The sequence below is a fragment of the Mustelus asterias genome, unplaced genomic scaffold (assembly GCF_964213995.1).
Source record: "Mustelus asterias unplaced genomic scaffold, sMusAst1.hap1.1 HAP1_SCAFFOLD_210, whole genome shotgun sequence".
NCBI lineage: Eukaryota > Metazoa > Chordata > Chondrichthyes > Carcharhiniformes > Triakidae > Mustelus > Mustelus asterias.
The window spans coordinates 643,633-664,775 of record NW_027590197.1 but is presented as its reverse complement, the minus strand read 5'-3'; the positions used below and the strand labels follow the sequence as shown (position 1 = coordinate 664,775).

At 46.7% G+C, this 21,143-nt stretch overlaps 3 protein-coding genes and 1 pseudogene across 3 annotated transcripts in view; 2 read left to right on the top strand and 2 right to left on the bottom strand.

The window, feature by feature from the left end:
- Window positions 1–21,143, bottom strand: part of LOC144485677 (uncharacterized) — a 136,684-nt gene that overhangs the window by 59,523 nt on the left and 56,018 nt on the right. The gene's annotated exons all lie outside the window — the stretch shown is intronic.
- LOC144485668 (uncharacterized) lies at window positions 7,387–11,471 on the bottom strand. Its single transcript, XM_078203765.1, has 2 exons — window positions 11,317–11,471; window positions 7,387–8,355 (listed from the first exon to the last, which is right to left on the bottom strand). Exons 1-2 carry the CDS (start codon window positions 11,469–11,471, stop codon window positions 7,494–7,496), a joined length of 1,017 nt encoding a protein of 338 aa, XP_078059891.1. The 3' UTR covers window positions 7,387–7,493.
- Window positions 15,490–19,871, top strand: LOC144485672 (uncharacterized). The gene is made up of 2 exons (XM_078203768.1): window positions 15,490–15,652; window positions 18,289–19,871. Exon 2 carries the CDS (start codon window positions 18,615–18,617, stop codon window positions 19,869–19,871), a length of 1,257 nt encoding a protein of 418 aa, XP_078059894.1. The 5' UTR covers window positions 15,490–15,652; window positions 18,289–18,614.
- The window catches only part of LOC144485667 (uncharacterized), a 29,024-nt pseudogene continuing 27,819 nt past the window's right edge, over window positions 19,939–21,143 (top strand).

The following is a 21,143-nucleotide window of genomic DNA, read 5'->3' as shown; positions in this document are numbered from 1 at the left end:
TGAAGCCACCATGGTGGTCAGGGGCAGTGCCCATTGGGCAACGCCACATTCAGTACCCTCCTGGCCTCTGGCAGTGCCCAGTTGAGCACCATAAGTGTCTCATGGGCAGTGCCAAGGGGATGGGTGGGGGTGGGGCTTAGTGGAGGGGTATTTACAATGACTGGGGGCTTACGTAAGGAGGGTGGACGCCAAGGGGGGAGCTTTGCATGGGGGAGGGAGATCGGGGGCGGGGAGGGGGGGCTGAATCTCTGCCAAGGGGGATGGATGTGCACGGCGGGGGCGTTCAGGAATTGGCCACGGAGGGGGCATCATGGTGATTGAATAAGCAGTGACCCTTAATTGAGTTACAATTAATGAATCAGTCGTTATAGTAAAAGACTGAGTTTTTATTTGCTGTTAAAATGTAAAATCTTAATTGCTGTGTATGTAACGAATGCGCAATGAAGATAAATTTTTAAAATTTATTTATTTGTGTCACAAGTAGGCTCACATTAACACTGCAATGAAGTTACTGTGACAATCCCCTAGTCACCACACTCCGTTGCCTGTTCGGGTTACACTGAGGGAGAATGTATCATGGCCAATGCACTGAACCAGCACATCTTTCAGACTGGGGATGGATACAGGAGCAGCTGGAGGAAACCCAAGCAGACACGGGGAGAACGTGCAGACACCACATGGACAGTGATCCAAGCCGAGAATCGATCCCTGGCGCTGTGAGGCAGCAATGCCAACCACTGTGCCACCGTGCCGCAGCTGGCGTAGTGTACTGGCGAGAGAGATTTTCAAGCTCTGATTAGCCTCAACATTTGAACCTGTGTGAATAAGGGGAATGTATAGAATCAGATAAAGGGACAGCATGAACCAGTTCTCTTGTATTCCTGTCTAAGATAATGAGAGGTGGTGGTGTCAGTAATTGAGGATCCAATTCAATTAATCTGGTGACCAAATTGACCAATTGTCATGTTACAACAGGCCCAACTCTGACGTGTGGTAACGGTCACTTTGGGGATAAAAGTAGAGGTTCTGAAGGTTTTCCTTGTGAACCAAATTCTGAAAACTCCCAAGGCTGAATTCCAAGGAAATTACTGTCAAAGAAGGAGCCAGACTCCCGAGGCTGAATTCCACAAGAATTCCTGACAAAGAAGGAGCCAGAGAGGGTTACTCTTCTACGGACTGATCACCCGCATGAAGTTGTAAAAATCAATGTCTTAGAAAGTTTATTTATTAGTCACAAGTAGGCTTACATTCACGCTGCAATGAAGTTACTGTGAAATTCCCCGAGTTGCCACACTCTGGTGCCTGTTCAGGTATACTGAATGAGAATTTAGCATGGCCAATCCACCTAGCCTGCACATCATTGGGCTGTGGGAGGAAACCGGAGGACCTGGAGGAAACCCATGCAGACATGGGGAGAATGTGCAGACTCCGCACAGACAGGGACCCAAGCCAGGACGCTGTAAGGCAGCAGTAACCACTGTGCCACTGTGTTCAGTAAACCTTTTTCATTCAATAAACTTCTTTTTAAATTTACTATCGAGAATTCTGCCTTTACCACAATGAGGTCAGGGAACAGATAAAGAGAAACCATTTGTGTCCAGAACATTGTGAACATCCTTTTACTCTGGTTGTCTTAGATCCTCAAGTCATTTTCTGTTTGTTTTAACCATGTTCTGTTTCATTAATAAACTTTTATCAGTAAAAATATTTGATTTTGCTGGACTTTTCCTGATGAGATTGATGCACTTTAGGGAAAGTGGGTGAGAGGGGTTGGCAGGCTCTTTAACAGAAAGTGAGTCCCTCGAAGGTAATTGGCAAAGGAACCAGAGGGGGAGATGAAATTTTATTTTTTGACACAACAAATTGTTCTGATCTGCTTGAAAGATTCAATAGTATATTTCCAAAGGGTAAAGACTTGAAAGGGAAGAATTTGCAGGGCTGTGGGGAAAGAACAGAGCAGTTGGATAAATCAGAGAGTTCTTTAAAAGAGATAGCAGGGACATGATGGGCTGAATGGACTCCTCCTGCAGCCTGTCAATCTCAGCCTCCTGCTTCTGTGCAGGTTAAAAGGGACAGATTTCAGTGCAGCCTCTTCCCTGTATATGTATTTATAGAGACAGGTTTCTCTTTAGCTCTGAGTGACTGATATAACAATTGGTTGGAGGCCCATTTCCCACTCAGTCCTCCAGCACCTTCCTGTCTCTCTATTAGTGTGACGCTCATGGCAGTTTCCCAACTGGAGTGCAGGCCCCATTATTCTCAGCTAAATTCAGCCCTCAGCTCCGTCGCCTGGCTGTCATTGACACGAGCAATAGAGAGACAGAAAGGTGCCCCAGGTTCAAATGGGAAGTCGAAACGTGGGGCTTTAAATGAACTGTTCAGATCTCTGATGATCAACAATTTTTTAAAAATGAATTCTAAACCCAGTAAACAAATTAAAGATTCACACGACAAAACTTCAAGTTTTCTGATGTTTCCTCCAACAAACTTGAAGCAACAATGATTGAACACTTTTTTATAGGGAACATAGCCCTTAAACTGTCAAATTAAACTTTGCCCTTTTACTCTTAACACCATTAAATATCCACTCAATGAATATACTTTACTCTGCCTTGGAATGTTGACACACTTTCTCCAAAAACCAGTCCAAAGTGATTCTTTACTCCCCAAGGGTTTATTTCCATTGTTTTCCTTTTCCAGTCTGGCAACCTTTAATCCCAGAACTGTCCTTCACAGTGATGGTTCTCCTGGACATTTTCCCACTAACACAAGCAAGGCGAATCTTCCAGCCTTGGTTCACAATTCTCAGGAATTTGTGACCAACATTCGACATCGGAGCAGAAGTCGGCCATTTGGCCCTTTGAGTTTCCTCCACCATTTATTTAGATCATGGCTGATCTTTTTGTGTTGCGTTCTCGTGCTATACCCGATACTTTTGATGTCCTTATCCAACAAGAATTAGTATAAAGGCAAAATTCTGCTGTTGTTGGAATCTGAAACAAAAACAGAAAATCCTGAACAATTTCAGCAAGTCTGACAGCATCTGTAAAGAGAGAATAGAGACAACGTTTTGAGTCAGGATTACTCTTTGTCAGAGGTGAAGACAAGAAAAATCGGACAAAATTTATCCTGTGAGGGTCAAGAATTGGGAAACAATCTATTAAACCTCCTCTGAACCACTTTCAATGCATTTGTATCATTTCTTAAATAGGAGACAAAGCTGCACCCAGTGTTCAAGATGCAGTTTCAGCAACGCCCTGTATAACTGAAGCAGAACATCTTTACTTCTCTGTTCAATTTGTCTCATAATAGAACAAAGAACCAAGAACAAAGAAAATTACAGCTCAGGAACAGGCCCTTTGGCCCTCCAAGCCTGCACCGACCATGCTGCCCGACTTAACTAAAACCTCCTACCCTTCCGGGGACCATATCCCTCTATTCCCATCCTATTCATGTATTTGTCAAGATGCTCCTTAAAAGTCACGACTGTATCCGCTTCCACTACCTTCCCCGCCAACGAGTTCCAAACACCCACTACTCTGTAAAAAATCTGCCTCGAACATCTCCTTTAAACCTTGCACCTTAAACCTATGCCCCCTAATAGACTCTTCCACCCTGGGAAAAAGCTTCTGACTATCCACTCTGTCCATGCCTCTCAATCTTGTAGACTTCTATTAGGTCCCCCCTCAACCTCCGTCATTCCAGTGAGAACAAACCAAGTTTCTCCAACCTCTCCTCATAGCTAATGCGCTCCATACCAGGCAACATCCTGGTAAATCTTTTCTGGACCCTCTCCAAAGCCTCCACATCCTTCTGGTAGTGTGGCGACCAGAATTGAACACTATATTCCAAGTGCGGCCTAACTAAGGTTCTATAAAGCTGCAACATGACTTGCCAATTTTTAAACTCAATACCCCGGCCGATGAAGGCAAGCATGCCGTATGCCTTCTTGACTACCTTCTCCACCTGCATTGCCACTTTCAGTGACCTGTGTACCTGTACACCCAGATCCCTTTGCCTTTCAATACTCTTAAGGGTTCTGCCATTTACTGTATATTTCCTATCTGTATTAGACCTTCCAAAATGTATTACCTCACATTTGTCCGGAATAATAAAGGATAACATTCCATTTGTCAGAACTTTGATTTATTTGAACTAAGATTTATGGGGGTTCTCTTGTTTACAATAACCTCCCTAATAGTAAATCACACCAGGTTCCAGTGTCTTAACCATATGGCAAGAAAGAACACTTTAAATGGTGAATTCAGAAACTTTATTAATCATTAAAAATGTAACAAGTCAGAAAGATAAAAAAGAGTGTCAATTAACAGTTAATAGAGAAAGTTTAACATTAACAATTGAACAGACTTCTCTCCATCCCTCTCAGACCAGGACATGAAGTGACCGCTCCAAAAACATGGATAACTTGTAAAACCAACAGCTCTCAACATCTCCCTGTAAACATCTCTCCCTCCCTTAGGGCAGCACGGTAGCACAGTGGTTAGCACTGCTGCTTCACAGCTCCAGGGTCCCGGGTTCGATTCTCGGCTCGGGTCACTGTCTGTGTGGAGTTTGCACATTGTCTGCGTGGGTTTCCTCCGGGTGCTCCGGTTTCCTCCCACAGTCCAAAGATGTGCGGGTTAGGTTGATTGGCCAGGTTAAAAAAAAAATTGTCCCTGAGATGCGTAGGTTAGAGGGATTAGTGGGTAAATATGTGGGGGTAGGGCCTGGGTGGGATTGTGGTCGGTGCAGACTCGATGGGCCAAATGGCCTCCTTCTGCACTGTAGGGTTTCTATGATTCCACCTCTCTTGACCAAATTGCCTTCTCAAGACCACTTTTTTATACTTTAAAAATGTTAAAAAGCCCATCTTAGCCAATTCCCATAAATCTTCAATTATAAACTAAAATAGACACATAGTTTTCAGGCGATTTAAAAACAAATGAACTGTCTGCTGAAAGGGTTAACTTTTCTATAGAACCTCAAGGGTTGGGGAGTGAGCAGAAAAAACTTGGCCCACAATTACATCACTTTACACAAGTTTAAAACAAAACAAATGATTTTAAACTTCATCTATTAATTTTTTTTGTTCTTTTTTTTGTTATATCCCGGCTCAGGTTGCTGTCTGTGTGGAGTTTGCACATTCTCCCTGTGTCTGCATGGGTTTCCTCTGGGTGCTCCGGTTTCCTCCCACAGTCCAAAGATGTGCGGGCGAGGTTGATTGGCCATTCTAAACTGCATAGGTTAGAGGGGTTAGTGGGTAAATATGTAGGGATATGTGGATAGGGCCTGGGTGGGATTGTGGTTGGTGCAGACTCGATGGGCCGAATGGCCTCTTTCTGCACTGTAGGATTCTATGATATTCCTCAATCTATTTAATTTGATCAGTTTTTGTTAGGGATGGGTAACTTCTGTTCTTTATAAACTGATTCACTCATTTTGTTTATTCTACATGGGCTCAGAGAATCAGAACCCAGACTTTATCATCCTTATCCTTTTTCTCCCTTTGCCACCACTCCCTCTGTTTCGCGGGAGGGTCGTGGGGATTCCAATCAGACTTAATCATTTTATCATAAAAGTGAAAGACTGCGGATACTGGAATCTGAAACAAAAACAGAAAATGCTGGAAAATCTCCGCAGGTCTGACAGTATCTGTGGAGAGAGAATAGAGCCAATGATTCGAGTCTGGATGACCCTTTATAAGAGCTCTTATGAAGTGTCATCCAGACTCGAAAGATTGGCTCTATTCTCTAATCATTTTAATCGATAAGTTTCTTGTTCTTAGTTTCCAAATGGCAGGTAAGAGACCTGTCCAGTCCCCACTTGAGCTCTGATTTTTCACTGGCCATGCTTGGGTAGGATTATAACCATTAGAATCTACTCTCAGAGGTCTGCTTTTCAGTCCAGTGCTATTTGGAGTATACCGTCACTTCACCGACTATCAGGTCACAAGTCCCTCACAGTTCTTATCACAAATTTATGATAAAATAATTTAAACATGCCTGAGAACGCTTCTTGACTTCTTAGTCAGGTACCTACCACCGTTTGTTGATTAGTCAGACCCCATTTTTACAGATTCCAGGTTTCTCAGCTGCTGAACACCAGCCGGTCCTGCAATAATCTCATAGAATCTCCACAGTGCAGGAGGAGGCCATTCGGCCCATCAAGTCTGCACCAACCACAATCCTACCGACCTTATCCCCATAACCCCATGCATTTACCCTAGCTAGTCCCCCTGACACTAAGGGGCAATTTATCATGGCAAATCCACCTAACCCACACATCTTTGTACTGTGGGAGGAAACTGGAGCACCCGGAGGAAACCTACACAGACACGGGGAGAATGTGCAAACTCCACACAGACAGTGACCCAAGCCGGGAATCAAACCCAGGTCCCTGGCGCTGTGAGGCAGCAGTGCTAACCACTGGACCACAATCCTGCCCCAGTTTAATTCTAACTCATTCTGAGTAAATATTCTCACCAGGTCCTCTGTTGGGGCCCTGCTAAGCAGCTTTAATGGTCCATGATTGGAGAAACTGAGCAGTCACAGGAATGTGGTCAAGATAGTCATGTCCCATAATGCCTCACATTCAATCTGCTGTCCTTCAATTATAACAGAATATGTGGCTGTATGTAGCTGCCTCGGCCATGGTCAACCCCAACACTGCCTTCCTGAACTGCAACAATGCCTGAGGTGTAAGTACACCCGCAGTGCTGTTAGGGAGGGATTTCCAGCTACACATTCCAGACTTTCACTAGACTGTAGGTGGATACCAGATTGATATATTCCATTCAACCACACCCAAGGTGAGTTATTCCAATTCCTTTATTGTCCAGGAAAGTATATTCACAATATCTTTAAAACAGAAATTAAACATTCCCATTTGATTTCAGGTATTAACACATTCTGTTAGTTTGTTCTTTATTGTCAATGTCAGGCTGGGGTTGTTCTCCTTGGAGCAAAGGAGGTTGAGGGGAGATTTGATAGAGGTGGACAAGACTCTGACAGGTTTAGATAAGGTGGACAAAGAAAAGCTGTTCCCATTCGCTGATGGGACAAGGACGAGGGGGACACAGAATTAAGGTTTTGGATCAGAGATGCAGCGGGGGGGTGGGGAGAGAATATTTTGATGCAGCGAATGGGAATGACCTGGAACCCGCTGCCTACGAGGGTGGAGGAAGTGGAGACAATAAACAATTACAAAGGAAATTGGATGGGGCATCTGGGGGAGTTTCAAACAGAAATGCTGACTAAATATCTCTGAACTTCCTCACACCCTGTCACTCTGTGATCCTTGTGAAATTTAAAACCAGGTATTCGCAACAAGACTCAAAGAGCATCAGCCCACTGGAGGCAAAGTCGTGAGACCGGCCAGTCCAGCAGAAAGAAACCCTCTGACCCTCCCCATTGACCAACTGTGAGAATGAACAAAATGCAGTCCTGGATGTAATTGAGAGCAGAAACAATAACAGCAGAATCCAACCCCTGGAATCACTCGTGAACTTGTTGGTGTCTCAGCAGGTGGGATGAAAGACTGAATCTCTTCTCACACTGAGAGCAGGTGAACGGCTTCTCCCCAGTGTGAACTCGCTGGTGTCTCTGCAGGTGGGAGGACCGAGTGAATCCCTTCCCACATTGAGAGCAGGTGAACGGCCTCTCCCCAGTGTGAACTCGCTGGTGTCTCCGCAGGGCGGATAAATCAATGAATCCCTTCTCACACTGAGAGCAGGTGAACGGTCTCTCCCCAGTGTGAACTCGCTGGTGTGTCTGCAGGCTGGATAACCGAGTGAATCCCACCCCACACTGAGAGCAGGTGAACGGCCTCTCCCCAGTGTGAACTCGCTGGTGTGTCTGCAGGTTGGATAACTGAGTGAATCCCTTCCCACACCGAGAGCAGGTGAATGGCCTCTCCCCAGTGTGAACTCGCTGGTGTCTCTGCAGGCTGGATGACTGAGTGAATCCCTTCCCACACTGAGAGCAGGTGAAGGGCCCCTCCCCAGTGTGAACTCGCTGGTGTCTCTGCAGGGTGGATAACTGAGTGAATCCCTTCCCACACTGAGAGCAGGTGAACGGTCTCTCCCCAGTGTGAACTCGCTGGTGTGTCTGCAGGCTGGATAACCGAGTGAATCCCGTCCCACACTGAGAGCAGGTGAATGGTTTCTCCCCAGTGTGAACTCGCTGGTGTGTCTGCAGGCTGGATAACTGAGTGAATCCCGCCCCACACTGAGAGCAGGTGAATGGTCTCTCCCCTGTGTGGCTGCGCCGATGAGCTTCCAGTTCAGAGGGGTATTTGTATCTCTTCCCACAGTCTGCACATTTCCATGGTTTCTCCATGGTGCAGGTGTTCTTGCCTCTCTTCAGTTGAAGACTCGTCCACACCCCTGCTGTGAATGGTGTGATATTTATTCAGGCTGTGTAACTGGTTCAAGCTCAGTGCACTGGAACACTCTCACTCCAGTGTGGCAATCTGTTGGCGCTTTTCCAGTCACACTAATATTTGAAATCTTTTCAAGTCATCAGACCGGACAATCATTTCTCCTCGATTCAAAGGCCAATGATATTCAGGTCCTAAGGAATATGACTCTGTCAGATCGAGATGTGACGTTTGAGATTTCGGCCTGTGATTCCTCTTTCAGTATCCTGTAAAACAAGTTTACAGAAGTCATCAGTGTCAGTGCAGGATAGAAATTCAGAACAGACAATTCTAGTTTCTGTGGAACATTCTTTCCTCTCTCCAGACTCGAAACATTGGCTCTATTCTCTCTCTATCTGGGGGATAAATTGGGAAATGATGCTGCGGTAGATCAGCCAATTCTCAATGAATGGTTGAGGCAGTTCGATGGGCTGAATGGCCAACTGCAGCTCCTGTTTCTTATGATTTGTGTGTGGTGGACAGGAAGCAGTGAGCATGGATCTGTCAATCAGCCTCAATCAGCACCTTCAGGAGAATTGGGAGGGTGAATATTAGATACAGCAGAGTGAGAATGGAGGGAGAGTGTGTGGGATGGAGATTCACAGCTCTTGGGGAAGGAGAGAGGAAAGAATGTTCTTTAGAATCATAGAATTGCTGCATCTTATCAACCGTCCCTGAGCCTTCACAATGAATCTCTCTTCTCAGGACACTCTTATCTCTGACTTGTCTGTGCTGCTGGCAGTCTCACAAAGCAGCTGCCTGTGTGTTGATATGAGGGGCCCTGCGAGGCAAGTTTAATGCTCCATGACTGTGTCTTTAATGACTGAATAACTATAGGAATATGGTCAAGTCAGCTAAACCACATGATGCTTTATATTTCGGTTAGTAACTGTTGATTTTGTTAACGTAGCACGTCAGAGGATGACCTGGGTCCCGCCCCCTCCTCCCACCCACTCCCCCCACTGATCAGAGGATGACCTGGGTCCCGCCCCCTCCACCCACCCACTCCCCCCACTGATCAGAGGATGACCTGGGTCCCAACCCCTCCCCCCACCCATCAGAGGATGACCTGGGTCCCGCCCCCTCCTCCCACCAACCCCCCCCCCCCCGATCAGAGGATGACCTGGGTCCCGCCCCCTCCTCCCACCCACTGATCAGAGGATGACCTGGGTCCCGCCCCCTCCTCCCACCCACTCCTCCCACCGATAAGAGGATCACCTGGGTCCCGCCCCCTCCTCCCACCACTCCCCCCCCCCCCCGATCAGAGGATGACCTGCATCCCGCCCCCTCCTCCCACCAGCCCCCCTGATCACAGGATGACCTGGGTTCTTTTTCTGTAACATCAGAACCACTTGCGGGACAGCTGCACAGGGTTTCTCCTTGTGCACAAGTCATTAAAGGCCCCACATTGGATTATGCCTGGTGTCCAGTGCTGTTTGTACTCAAGTCGACTAAGAGTGCCTAAAGTTGCTGGTACCCAGGATCTCTGACAACTCTCCCTAACCGGACCTTGATTATCCAAAGGTTGGCCAGAATCCTCTCCAGTAACTTACCTGCCACTGTTGTCAGGTTCACCGGCCTGTAATTACCAGGCTTCTCTTTGCAACCCTTCTTAAACAGCGGAACAACATGAGCCACACTCTCGTCTTCCAGAACTAGTCATTGTGGAAGAGACTGATTCCTATTGGCTGATTCAGGCAGGGCTCCATTGTGATGTCACAATGCGTAAGTTGTCCAATGAGCTGCAGAGTGAAACTCCCTCCTCTGGGCAACATCTGGGAGGAAATCAATGTTTCCCCCTTTCCATTTCTTTTCTCATTCTGGGGGAAATTGGGGACTTGCAGCAACTGAAGGGAAAGGAAGTGAATTCGGTCTGTACATTCCACACATTTTTACTCCAGTAATGTAGACATTTATCTGTCTGGCAGCCTGCATGGAAACTTTCAGCTCTCTCTGTGCCCAGGACAGGAAGCAGCGAGCGTGGATCTGTCAATCAGCCTCAATCAGCACCTTCAGGAGAATTGGGAGGGTGAATATTAGATACAGCAGAGTGAGAATGGAGGGAGAGTGTGTGGGATGGAGATTCACAGCTTTTGGGGAATGAGAGAGGAACGAATGTTCCATAGAAACTGGAATTGTCCGTTCTGAATTTCTATCCTGTACTGACACTGATGACTTTTGTAAATTCCTTTTGCAGGGTATCAGAAGGTGAAGATTTAAAGACAATTATCAAATCAAACTTCACATCAAAATCTAACATAGTCACTCAGTTCATTGGGACCTGAATATCATCGACCTTTGAACCTAGAATGGAAATGTTTCTCTGCTCTGTCTGCTTCAGGAGATTTTAAACAACAGTGTGACTGGAAAAGCACTGAGACACACACACACACAGAAACATGCACACACCTGAGTGACTGTGGAAAGAACTTTAACCAGTTAAACAGCCTGAAAATACATTGCAGCAGAGAGACCGCACCCATGTTATGTTGTAACTGAACTGACTGTCAAGCCTGGAGCCACAAGGACACCCGCACCATGGAGAAATTGTGTAAATGTGGGGACTGTGGGAAAGGATTCAGGTTCCCATCTGCACTGGAAACTCATCGGCGCAGTCACACTGGGGAGAGACATTCACCTGCTCTGTGTGTGGGAAGGAATTCAATCGGTCATCCAACCTCCAGAGACACCAACAAGTTCACAAGCGATTACAGGGGTTGGATTCTTTCTCTCTCAATCTTTCTCTCTCTCTCAATCTTTCTCTTTCCCCTCCCTTCTCTTTCCCCCCCTGCTCCTCCTCTCCCCCCCCCCCCCCCCCCCCCCCCCGCCAGGGTGAATGAATCTCTGAATCCCTTCCCACACTGTGAGCAGGTGACTAGCCTCTCCTCAGCGTGAATTCACTGGTGTCTCAGCAGATTCGATGAATGATTGAATCCTTTCCCACAAGTGCAGCATATGAACGGTCTCTCCCCGGTGTGACTGCGTCGATGAGATTCCACCTCAGATGGGGCTCTGAATCCCTCCCCACAGTCTCCACATTTCCATGGTTTCTCCATGGTGTCGGAGTCCTTGTGTCTCTCCACAATCAGTGCACTGGAACACTCTGATGCGGGTGTGAGAATCTCAGCGCTTTTCCACTCACACTGATGTTAAAAAGGCTGATGATTTTCACGTCCTTATGAATCAAGTGACTCTTTTGAGATTTCCATTTTCAAAACCTCTCCTTCCAATATCCACTGAAAGCAGTTTACAAAAATCATCACTGTCAGCACATGATAGAAATTCAAAACAGACAATTGTAGTTTCTATGGAACATTCTTTAAATCTCCACCCACGCCCCTCACACATACACTCTCTCTCTCATTCCATTTAGCATTCTGCGGCACGGTAGCACAGTGGTTAGCACTGCTGCCTCACAGTGCCAGGGACCCGGGTTCGACTTCCGGCTTGGGTCACTGTCTGTGTGGAGTTTGCACGTTCTCCCCGTGTCTGCATGAGTTTCCTCCCACATTCTGAAAGACGTGCTGGTTCGGTGCATTGACCCGAACAGGTGCCGGAGTGTGACAACTAGGTGAATTTCACACTAACTTCATTGCAGTGTTAATATAAGCCTTACTTGTGACTATTAAATAAACTTTAAACTTTAATATACACTACCCAATTACCCTGAAGGTGCTAATTAATGCTGATCGACACTCACCATTTCATGTTCCTGACAGATCGTAAGAAATAGTTAGAAATTCAGCCCACCAAGCTGTTCAATTGAATTCTTTTTATTCATTTATGGGACATGGATGTCGCTGGCTGGCCAGCATTTATTACCCATCCCTAGTTGCCATTGGAGGGCAGTTGAGAGTCAACCACATTGTTGTGGCTTTGGAGTCACATGTTGGCCAGACCAAGTGTGAGGTATTGCACTTTGGAAGGACAAACCAAGGTAGAACATACAAGGTAAATGGTCGGCACTGAAGAGTGCAGTAGAACTGAGGGATCTGGGAATACAGATACATAATTTCCTAAAAGTGGCGCCACAGGTAGATAGGGTCATAAAGAGTGCTTTTGGTACATTGGCCTTTATAAATCAAAGTATCGAGTATGAGAGTTGGAGTGTCATGGTGAGGTTGTATAAGACATTGGTGAGGCCGAATTTAGAGTATTGTGTGCAGTTTTGGTCACCTAATTACAGGAAGGATATTAATAAGGTTGAAAGAGTGCAGAGAAGGTTCACAAGGATGTTGCCGGGACTTGAGAAACTGAGTTACAGAGAAAAGTTGAATAGGTTAGGACTTTATTCCCTGGAGCGTAGAAGAATGAGGGGAGATTTGATAGAGGTGTATAAGATTTTGATGGGTATAGATAGAGTGAATGCAAGCAGGCTTTTTCCACTGAGGCCAGGGGAGAAAAAAACCAGAGGGCATGGGTTAAGGGTGAAAGGAGAAAAGTTTAAAGGGAATATTAGGGGGGGCTTCTTCACGCAGAGAGTGATGGGAGTCTGGAATGAGTTTCCGGATAAAGTGGTAAATGCTTTTAACATTTAAGAAAAACTTGGACGGGTTCATGGATGAGAGGGGTGTGGTCCAAGTGCAGGTCAGTGGGACGAGGCAAAAAAATGGTTCAGCACAGCCAAGAAGGGCCAAAAGGCCTGTTTCTGTGCTTTAATGTTCTATGGTCTGAAAACATGTACCAAACGACTCAAGAACAACTTCTTCCGACTGTCATGTTTGAATGGTCATATCATATATTAAGCTGATCTTTCTCTTCACCCTACCTGTACCTGCACCCTATCCTTTCCTTCTCCCCATGTACTCCATGAAAGGTATGCTTTGTCTGTATAGCGTGCAAGAAACAATACTTTTCAGTGGATCCCAATACATTTGACAATAAATCAAATCAAAATTTAATGCACATGTTGTGAAGTAGAAATCATGCAGGGCAATTGCAACACTTGAAGGACAGTGCAAGGCTCCCTCTACACTTTCCCATCAAACACTCCTAAGGTATGTACAACCCATCAAAGGTACAGAGGAAAGTTCTCTCCAAATCATCCTGTGAAAAACTCCCAGGGGAAGCACTACCCAAGCTAGGTACAAAGGAAAACTCCCATTATGTGCCACATCAAACAGTGCCAGAGAGGAGGAACACTTTAGATAAGAAAAACTCCATCTGCATTGCCCCACCAAACACTCCCAGCCCATAATGAGCTGGGTTCCAGGAGGTTAGTTACCAGGCAATTAAATTATGTCATAAAGCAACACCATTTAATCCAGTTGGTCCTCTCTTTGACCTTTTAAAGATGGAGAATTGGGACATCCTGTCCCCTAACAGTGCCAGAGAGTAGGCACAGTTTTCATACACTCCCTCTACACCGCCCCATCAAACACTCCCAGCCCAGAATGAGCTGAGCTCAAGGAGGTTACTGACCAGGCAATGAAATGATGTCTTAAAACATCCCCATTTGATCTAGCATCTTATTCATACTGGGAATGTCAGGGTGAAAACTGGAACATTCTGTCTCCAAACACATCCCCTCCTGTTTACACCGAGAATGATGTGGAGATGCCGGTGTTGGACTGGGGTAAACACAATAAGAAGTCTCACAACACCAGGTTAAAGTCTAACAGGTTTATTTGGTAGCAAAAGCCACTAGCTTTCGGAGCGCTGCTCCTTCGTCAGATGAATGGGATTTCAGTTCACAAACAGGGCATATAAAGACACAAACTCAATTTACAAAATAATGGTTGGAATGCGAGTCTTTACAGGTAATCAAGTCTTAAAGGTACAGACAATGTGAATGGAGAGAGCGTTAAGCGCAGGTTAAAGAGATGTGTATTGTCTCCAGCCAGGACAGCTAGTGAGGCTGTCCTCATGTGTGCGGAACTTGGCTATCAGTCTCTGCGTTCTCCAAGGCGGCCTTCACGACACACGACAACGCAGAGTCGCTGAGCAGAGACTGATAGCCAAGTTCCACACACATGAGGACGGCCTCAACCGGGATCTTGGGTTCATGTCACACTATCTGTAACCCCCACGACTTGCCTGGGCTTGCAAAATCTCACTAACTGTCCTGGCTGGAGACAATACACATCTCTTTAACCTGTGCTTAACCCTTTCTCCACTCACATTGTCTGTACCTTTAAAGACTTGATTACCTGTAAAGACACGTATTCCAACCATTATTTTGTAAATTGAGTTTGTGTCTTTATATGCCCTGTTTGTGAACAGAACTCCCACTTACGTGATGAAGGAGCAGTGCTCCGAAACCTAGTGGCTTGTGCTACCAAATAAACCTGTTGGACTTTAACCTGGTGTTGTGAGACTTCTTACTGTGTTTACCCCAATCCAACACCGGCATCTCCACATCTTGGAAATATATCGCTGTTCCTTCGCAGTCGCTGGGTCAAAATGCTGGAATTTCCTCCCTACCAGCAGGGTGGATGTACCTACACCACATGGACTGCAGTGGGTTCAGGTCCCATACATCACAAAGGTAGACACTCCTGCGCCCCTACAAACATGGCGATCGCACCTGCACCCTGTTGCACATTGCCCCTTACAAAGATGACGGCCGCACATGCGCACTGATAGACATTGCCACCGACAGATTGACGGCCGTCAGCCCAGGCCCAACACGACAAGTTGCGCCTCCAATTTGGTACCAACAGGGCGCCCCGGAAGTTATTTATCGGGGTTTGAGTTTGAACAACATGTTTACGAAACCTCTCCACCCACCCGCCACATTCACCTCTCTCTGCGCGCCGCCCTTTACCTTGAACTGATCTCGGATTCGAGTTAAAACCGTCCGTCCCTCGCCATTACCCGCACTGCGCATGCTTCAGACCCCTCCCCTATTCACGCTGGTTGGAGGACCAGCCGCTCCCGCTCGGTCCTCCAGCTCCGCCCCCTTTTCCTATTGGTCCGGAGCTGCCGTCAATCAGTCCCCGGGCATTGTGACATTGAGCATGCGCAGTGCGGCTCATGTCCAGGGACAGGCGTTTGTTTGTCTGATCTTCAGGCGGGAAGGAGGCGGATAAGCGGAGGCAGCGTTAGGGGCAGTGGGTGGGAGGGGAGGCTCCACACACCCAGTGGAGGCTCCACACACCCAGTGGAGGCTTCAACACCCCCAATAAGGAACTAGCGGCACCGCCTCAACACCCAACACAACGGCAGCTGCAGCGCTTTCTCCCGGGGCCAGGCCCCAGTGGACAAATGTGGCTTCAGGAAGGAAATGCAGCAATGGGTTTGATTTGATTTATTATTGTCACATGTATTGGGATACAGTGAAAAGTATTGTTTCTTGCGCGGTATACAGACAAAGCATGCTGTTCATAGAATACATAGGGGAGAAGGAAAGGAGGGAGTGCAGAATATAGAGTTACAGTTACAGAAAGGGTGAAGAGAAAGATCAGCTTAATATGAGGTCGGTCCATTCAAAAGGAGGAGGCTTTGGAGAGGGTACAGAAAAGATTTACCAGGATGTTGCCTGGTATGGAGGGCATTAGTTATGAGGAGAGGTTGGAGAAACTTGGTTTGTTCTCACTAGAACGACGGAGGTTGAGGGGCGACCTGATAGAAGTCTACAAGATTATGAGGGGCATGGACAGAGTGGATAGTCAGAAGCTTTTTCCCAGGATGGAAGAGTCAATTACTGGGGGGGGGCACAGGTTTAAGGTGTGAGGGGTGAGGTTTAATGGAGATGTTTGAGGCAAGTTTTTTACACAGAGTCATAGTCATAGAGGTTTACAGCATGGAAACAGGTCCTTTGGCCAACTTGTCCATGCCACCCTTTTTAAAAAAACTTCTAAGCTAATCCCAATTGCCCGCATTTGGCCCATATCCCTCTATGCCCATTGTACCCATGTAACTATCTAAATGCTTTTTAAAAGACAAAATTGTACCCGCCTCCACTCCTACGTCTGGCAGCTTGTTCCAGACACTCACCACCCTCTGTGTGAAAAAATTGCCCCTCTGGACACTTTTGTATCTCTCCCCTCTCACCTTAAACCTATGCCCTCTAGTTTTAGACTCCCCTACCTTTGGGAAAAGATATTGACTATCTAGCTGATCTGTGCCCCTCATTATTTTATAGACCTCTACAAGATCAACCCTCAGCCTCCGACGCTCCAGAGAAAAAAGTCCCAGTCCATCCAGTCTCTCCTTATAACTCAATCCATCAAGTCCTGGTCGCATCCTCGTAAATCTTTTCTGCACTCTTTCTAGTTTAATAATATCCTTTCTATAATAGGGTGACCAGAATTGCACACAGTATTCCAAGTGTGGCCTTACCAATGTCTTGTCCAACTTCAACGAGACATTCCAACTCCTGTATTCAGTGTTCTGACCGATGAAACCAAGCATGCCGAATGCCTTCTTCACCACTCTGTCCATCTGTGACTCCATTTTCAAGGAGCTATGAACATGTACCCCAAGATCTCTTTGTTCTGTAACTCTCCCCAACGCCCTACCATTAACTGAGTAAGTCCTGCATCACCTCGCATTTGTCTAAATTAAACTCCACCCGCAAGTGGTTCTGATGTTACAGAAAAATAACTTGGCAATAACAGTCAATTACAGCAAATCAGAAACCAGGAATGTTTCTAATCCTTCGTTGACGGACATATTCGCCAATTAAATCCTAGCTTTTCACCCTTTCGCATTCGATGAAAAATTGACTTCTGCTAATCCTTTATTTGCATAGCATATCCCCATATCTCGCCTTTGGTATTTGCTATGGAGAAATCTGGCCTTGCTCACCCTCTGGTGAAGGCTGAAAAGCAGAATGTTATGGGGCCTACGCAGGTGAAGATTAGCCTGTTCATGCTGAAATAGCAGACACTGACTCCTTTGAAGGTCTGCAAGCCGATAAACATTTTCACTCGCTGTTAAAGAGAAGGCAGGAAACTTTAATCTGAGCATTTCCACATAGTCAGCCCTGCTTCGTGCATGTGTTAGAGTGGGCCAAGCCTGAGGCAGCTGTCCTATATATATTTATAGAGAGAGAATAGACCAACGTTTCGAGTCTGGATGACCCTTTGTCAGAGCTCTGATGAAGGGTCATCCAGATTTAAATGATGACTCTATTCTCTCTCCACAGATGCTGTCAGACCTGCTGACATTTTCCAGCATTTTCTGTTTTTGTTTCAGATTCCAGCACCTGCAATATTTTGCTTTTATCTGTATTTATATATCCAAATGTGGTATGTTAACAAAATGGACAGTTACTAACCGAAATATAAAGCATCATGTGATTTAGCTGACTTGACCATATTCCTATAGTTATTCAGTCATTAAAGACACAGTCATGAAACATTAAACTTGCTGAGCAGGGCCCCTCGTATCAACACACAGGCAGCTGCTTTGTGAGACTGCGAGCAGAACAGACAAGTCAGAGATAAGTGTCTTGAGAAGAGAGATTCATTGTGAAGGCTCAGGGACGGTTGATAAGATGTAGGAATTCTATGATTCTAATGAACATTCTTTCCTCTCATTCCCCAAAAGCTGTAAATCTCCATCCCACTCACTCTCCCTCCATTCTCACTCTGCTGTATCTAATATTCACCCTCCCAATTCTCCTGAAGGTGCTGATTGAGGCTGATTGACAGATCCATGCTCACTGCTTCCTGTCCACCACACACAAATCATAAGAAACAGGAGCTGCAGTTGGCCATTCAGCCCATCGAACTGCTGCAACCATTCATTGAGAATTGGCTGATCTACCGCAGCATCATTTCCCACGCTATCCCCCAGATAGAGAGAGAATAGAGCCAATGTTTCGAGTCTGGAGAGAGGAAAGAATGTTCCATAGAAACTAGAATTGTGTGTTCTGAATTTCTATCCTGCACTGACACTGATGACCTCTGTAAACTTGTTTTACAGGATATTGAAAGAGGAATCACAGGCCGAAATCTCAAACGCCACATCTCGATCTGACAGAGTCACATTCCTTAGGACCTGAATATCATCGGCCTTTGAATCGAGGAGAAATGGTTGTCCGGTCTGATGACTTGAAAAGATTTCAAACATCAGTGTGACTGGAAAAGTGCCAACACGCTGCCAGACTGGAGTGAGTGTGTTCCAGTGCACTGAGCTTGAACCAGTTACACAGCCTGAATAAATATCACACCATTCACAGCGGGGGTGGGGGGACTGTTCTGTGTGTGGACGAGTTGTCAACTGAAGAGAGAGGAAAGGACACCTGCACCATGGAGAAACCATGGAAATGTGGGGACTGTGGGAAGAGATACAAATACCCATCTGAGCTGGAAGCTCATTGGCGCAGCCACACGGGGGAGAGGCCATTTACTTGCTCTCAGTGTGGGAAGGGATTCAGTCAACCATCCCACCTGCAGACACACCAGCGAATTCACACTGGGGAGGGGCCCTTCACCTGCTCTCAGTGTGGGAAGGGATTCACTCAGTTATCCAGCCTGCAGAGACACCAGCGAGTTCATACTGGGGAGAGACCGTTCACCTGCTCTCAGTGTGGGACGGGATTCACTCGGTTATCCAACGTGCAAAGACACCAGCGAGTTCACACTGGGGAGAGGCCATTCACCTGCCCTCAGTGTGGGAAGGGATTCACTGATTTATCCACCCTGCAGACACACCAGCGAGTTCACACTGGGGAGAGGCCGTTCACCTGCTGTCAGTGTGGGAAGGGATTCACTCGGTCATCCAGCCTGCGGATACACCAGCGAGTTCATACTGGGGAGACACCATTCACCTGCTCTCAGTGTGGGAAGGGATTCACTGATTTATCCATTTTGATAGTGATCCATTTTGGCAGATCCAATGGGATGGAGCAGCAGTATAAAATGAAGGGTACCATTCTTAGCAGTGTAGAGGATCAGAAGGACCTTGGGGTCCGGGTCCATAGGACTCTTAAATCGGCCTCGCAGGTGGAGGATGCGGTCAAGAAGGCGTATGGCGTACTAGCCTTCATTAATCGAGGGATTGAGTTTAGGAGTCGGGAGATAATGCTGCAGCTTTATAGGACCCTGGTTAGACCCCACTTGGAGTACTGCGCGCAGTTCTGGTCACCTCATTACAGGAAAGATGTTGAAGCCATTGAAAGGGTGCAGAGGAGATTTACAAGGATGTTGCCTGGATTGGGGGGCATGCCTTATGAGGATAGGTTGAGGGAGCTTGGTCTCTTCTCCCTGGAGAGACGAAGGATGAGAGGTGACCTGATAGAGGTTTACAAGATGTTGAGGGGTCTGGATAGGGTGGACTCTCAGAGGCTATTTCCAAGGGCTGAAATGGTTGCTACGAGAGGACACAGGTTTAAGGTGCTGGGGGGTAGGTACAGGGGGGATGTCAGGGGTAAGTTTTTCACTCAGAGGGTGGTGGGTGAGTGGAATCGGCTGACGTCGGTGGTGGTGGAGGCAAACTCGTTGGGGTCTTTTAAGAGACTTCTGGATGAGTACATGGGATTTAATGGGATTGAGGGCTATAGATAGGCCTAGAGGTGGGGATGTGATCGGCGCAACTTGTGGGCCGAAGGGCCTGTTTGTGCTGTGACTTTCTATGTTCTATGTCTATGTTCTATCCACCCTGCGGAGACACCAGCGAGTTCACACTGGGGAGAGGCCGTTCACCTGCTCTCAGTGTGGGGAGGGATTCACTCGGTTATCCACCCTGCGGACACACCAGCGAGTTCACACTGGGGAGAGGCCATTCACCTGCTCTCAGTGTGGGAAAGGATTCATTGATTTATCCGCCCTGCGGAGACACCAGCGAGTTCACACTGGGGAGAGGCCATTCAACTGCTCTCAGTGTGGGAAGGGGTTCAGTCAATTATCTGACCTGCAGCGACACCAGCGCATTCACACTGGGGAGAGACCATTCACCTGCTCTCAGTGTGGGAAGGGGTTCAGTCAGTTATCCAGCCTGCGGAGACACCAGCGCATTCACACTGGGGAGAGGTCATTCACCTGCTCTTAGTGTGGGAATGGATTCACTCAGTTGTCCAGCCTGCAGAGACACCAGCGAGTTCACACTGGGGAGAGGCCGTTCACCTGCTCTCAGTGTGGGAAGGGATTCAGAGATTCATCCCAGCTGCTGAGACACCAACAAGTTCACGAGTGATTCCAGGGGTTGGATTCTGCTGTGATTGTTTCTGCTCTCAGTTACATCCAGGACTGCATTTTGTTCATTCTCACAGTTGGTCAATGGGGAGGGTCGGAGGGTTTCTTTCTGCTGGACTGACCAGTCTCACAACTTGGCCTCCAGTGGGCTGATGCTCTTTGTGTCTTGTTGCGAATACATGGTTTCAAATTTCACACGGATCACCGAGTGACAGAGTGTGAGGAAGTTCAGAGATATTTAGTCAGCATTTCTGTTTGAAACCCCCCAAATGCCCATCCAATTTCCTTTGTAATTGTTTATTGTCTCCACTTCCTCCACCCTCGTAGGCAGCGCGTTCAGGTCATTACCATTCGCTGCATCAAAATATTCTTCCTCAGATCCCCTCCTACATCTCTGACCCGAAACTTTATATCTGTGACCCCCTCTCCTTCTCCCATCAGCTAATGGGAACAGTTTTTCTTTGTCCACCTTATCTAAACCTGTCAGAATCTTGTCCTTTGCTCCAAGGAGAACAACCCCAGCCTGACATTGACAATAAAGAACAAACTAACAGAATATGTTAATACCTGAAATCAAATGGGAATGTTTAAATTCTGTTTCAAAGATATTGTGAATATATTGTCCTGGACAATAAAGGAATTGGA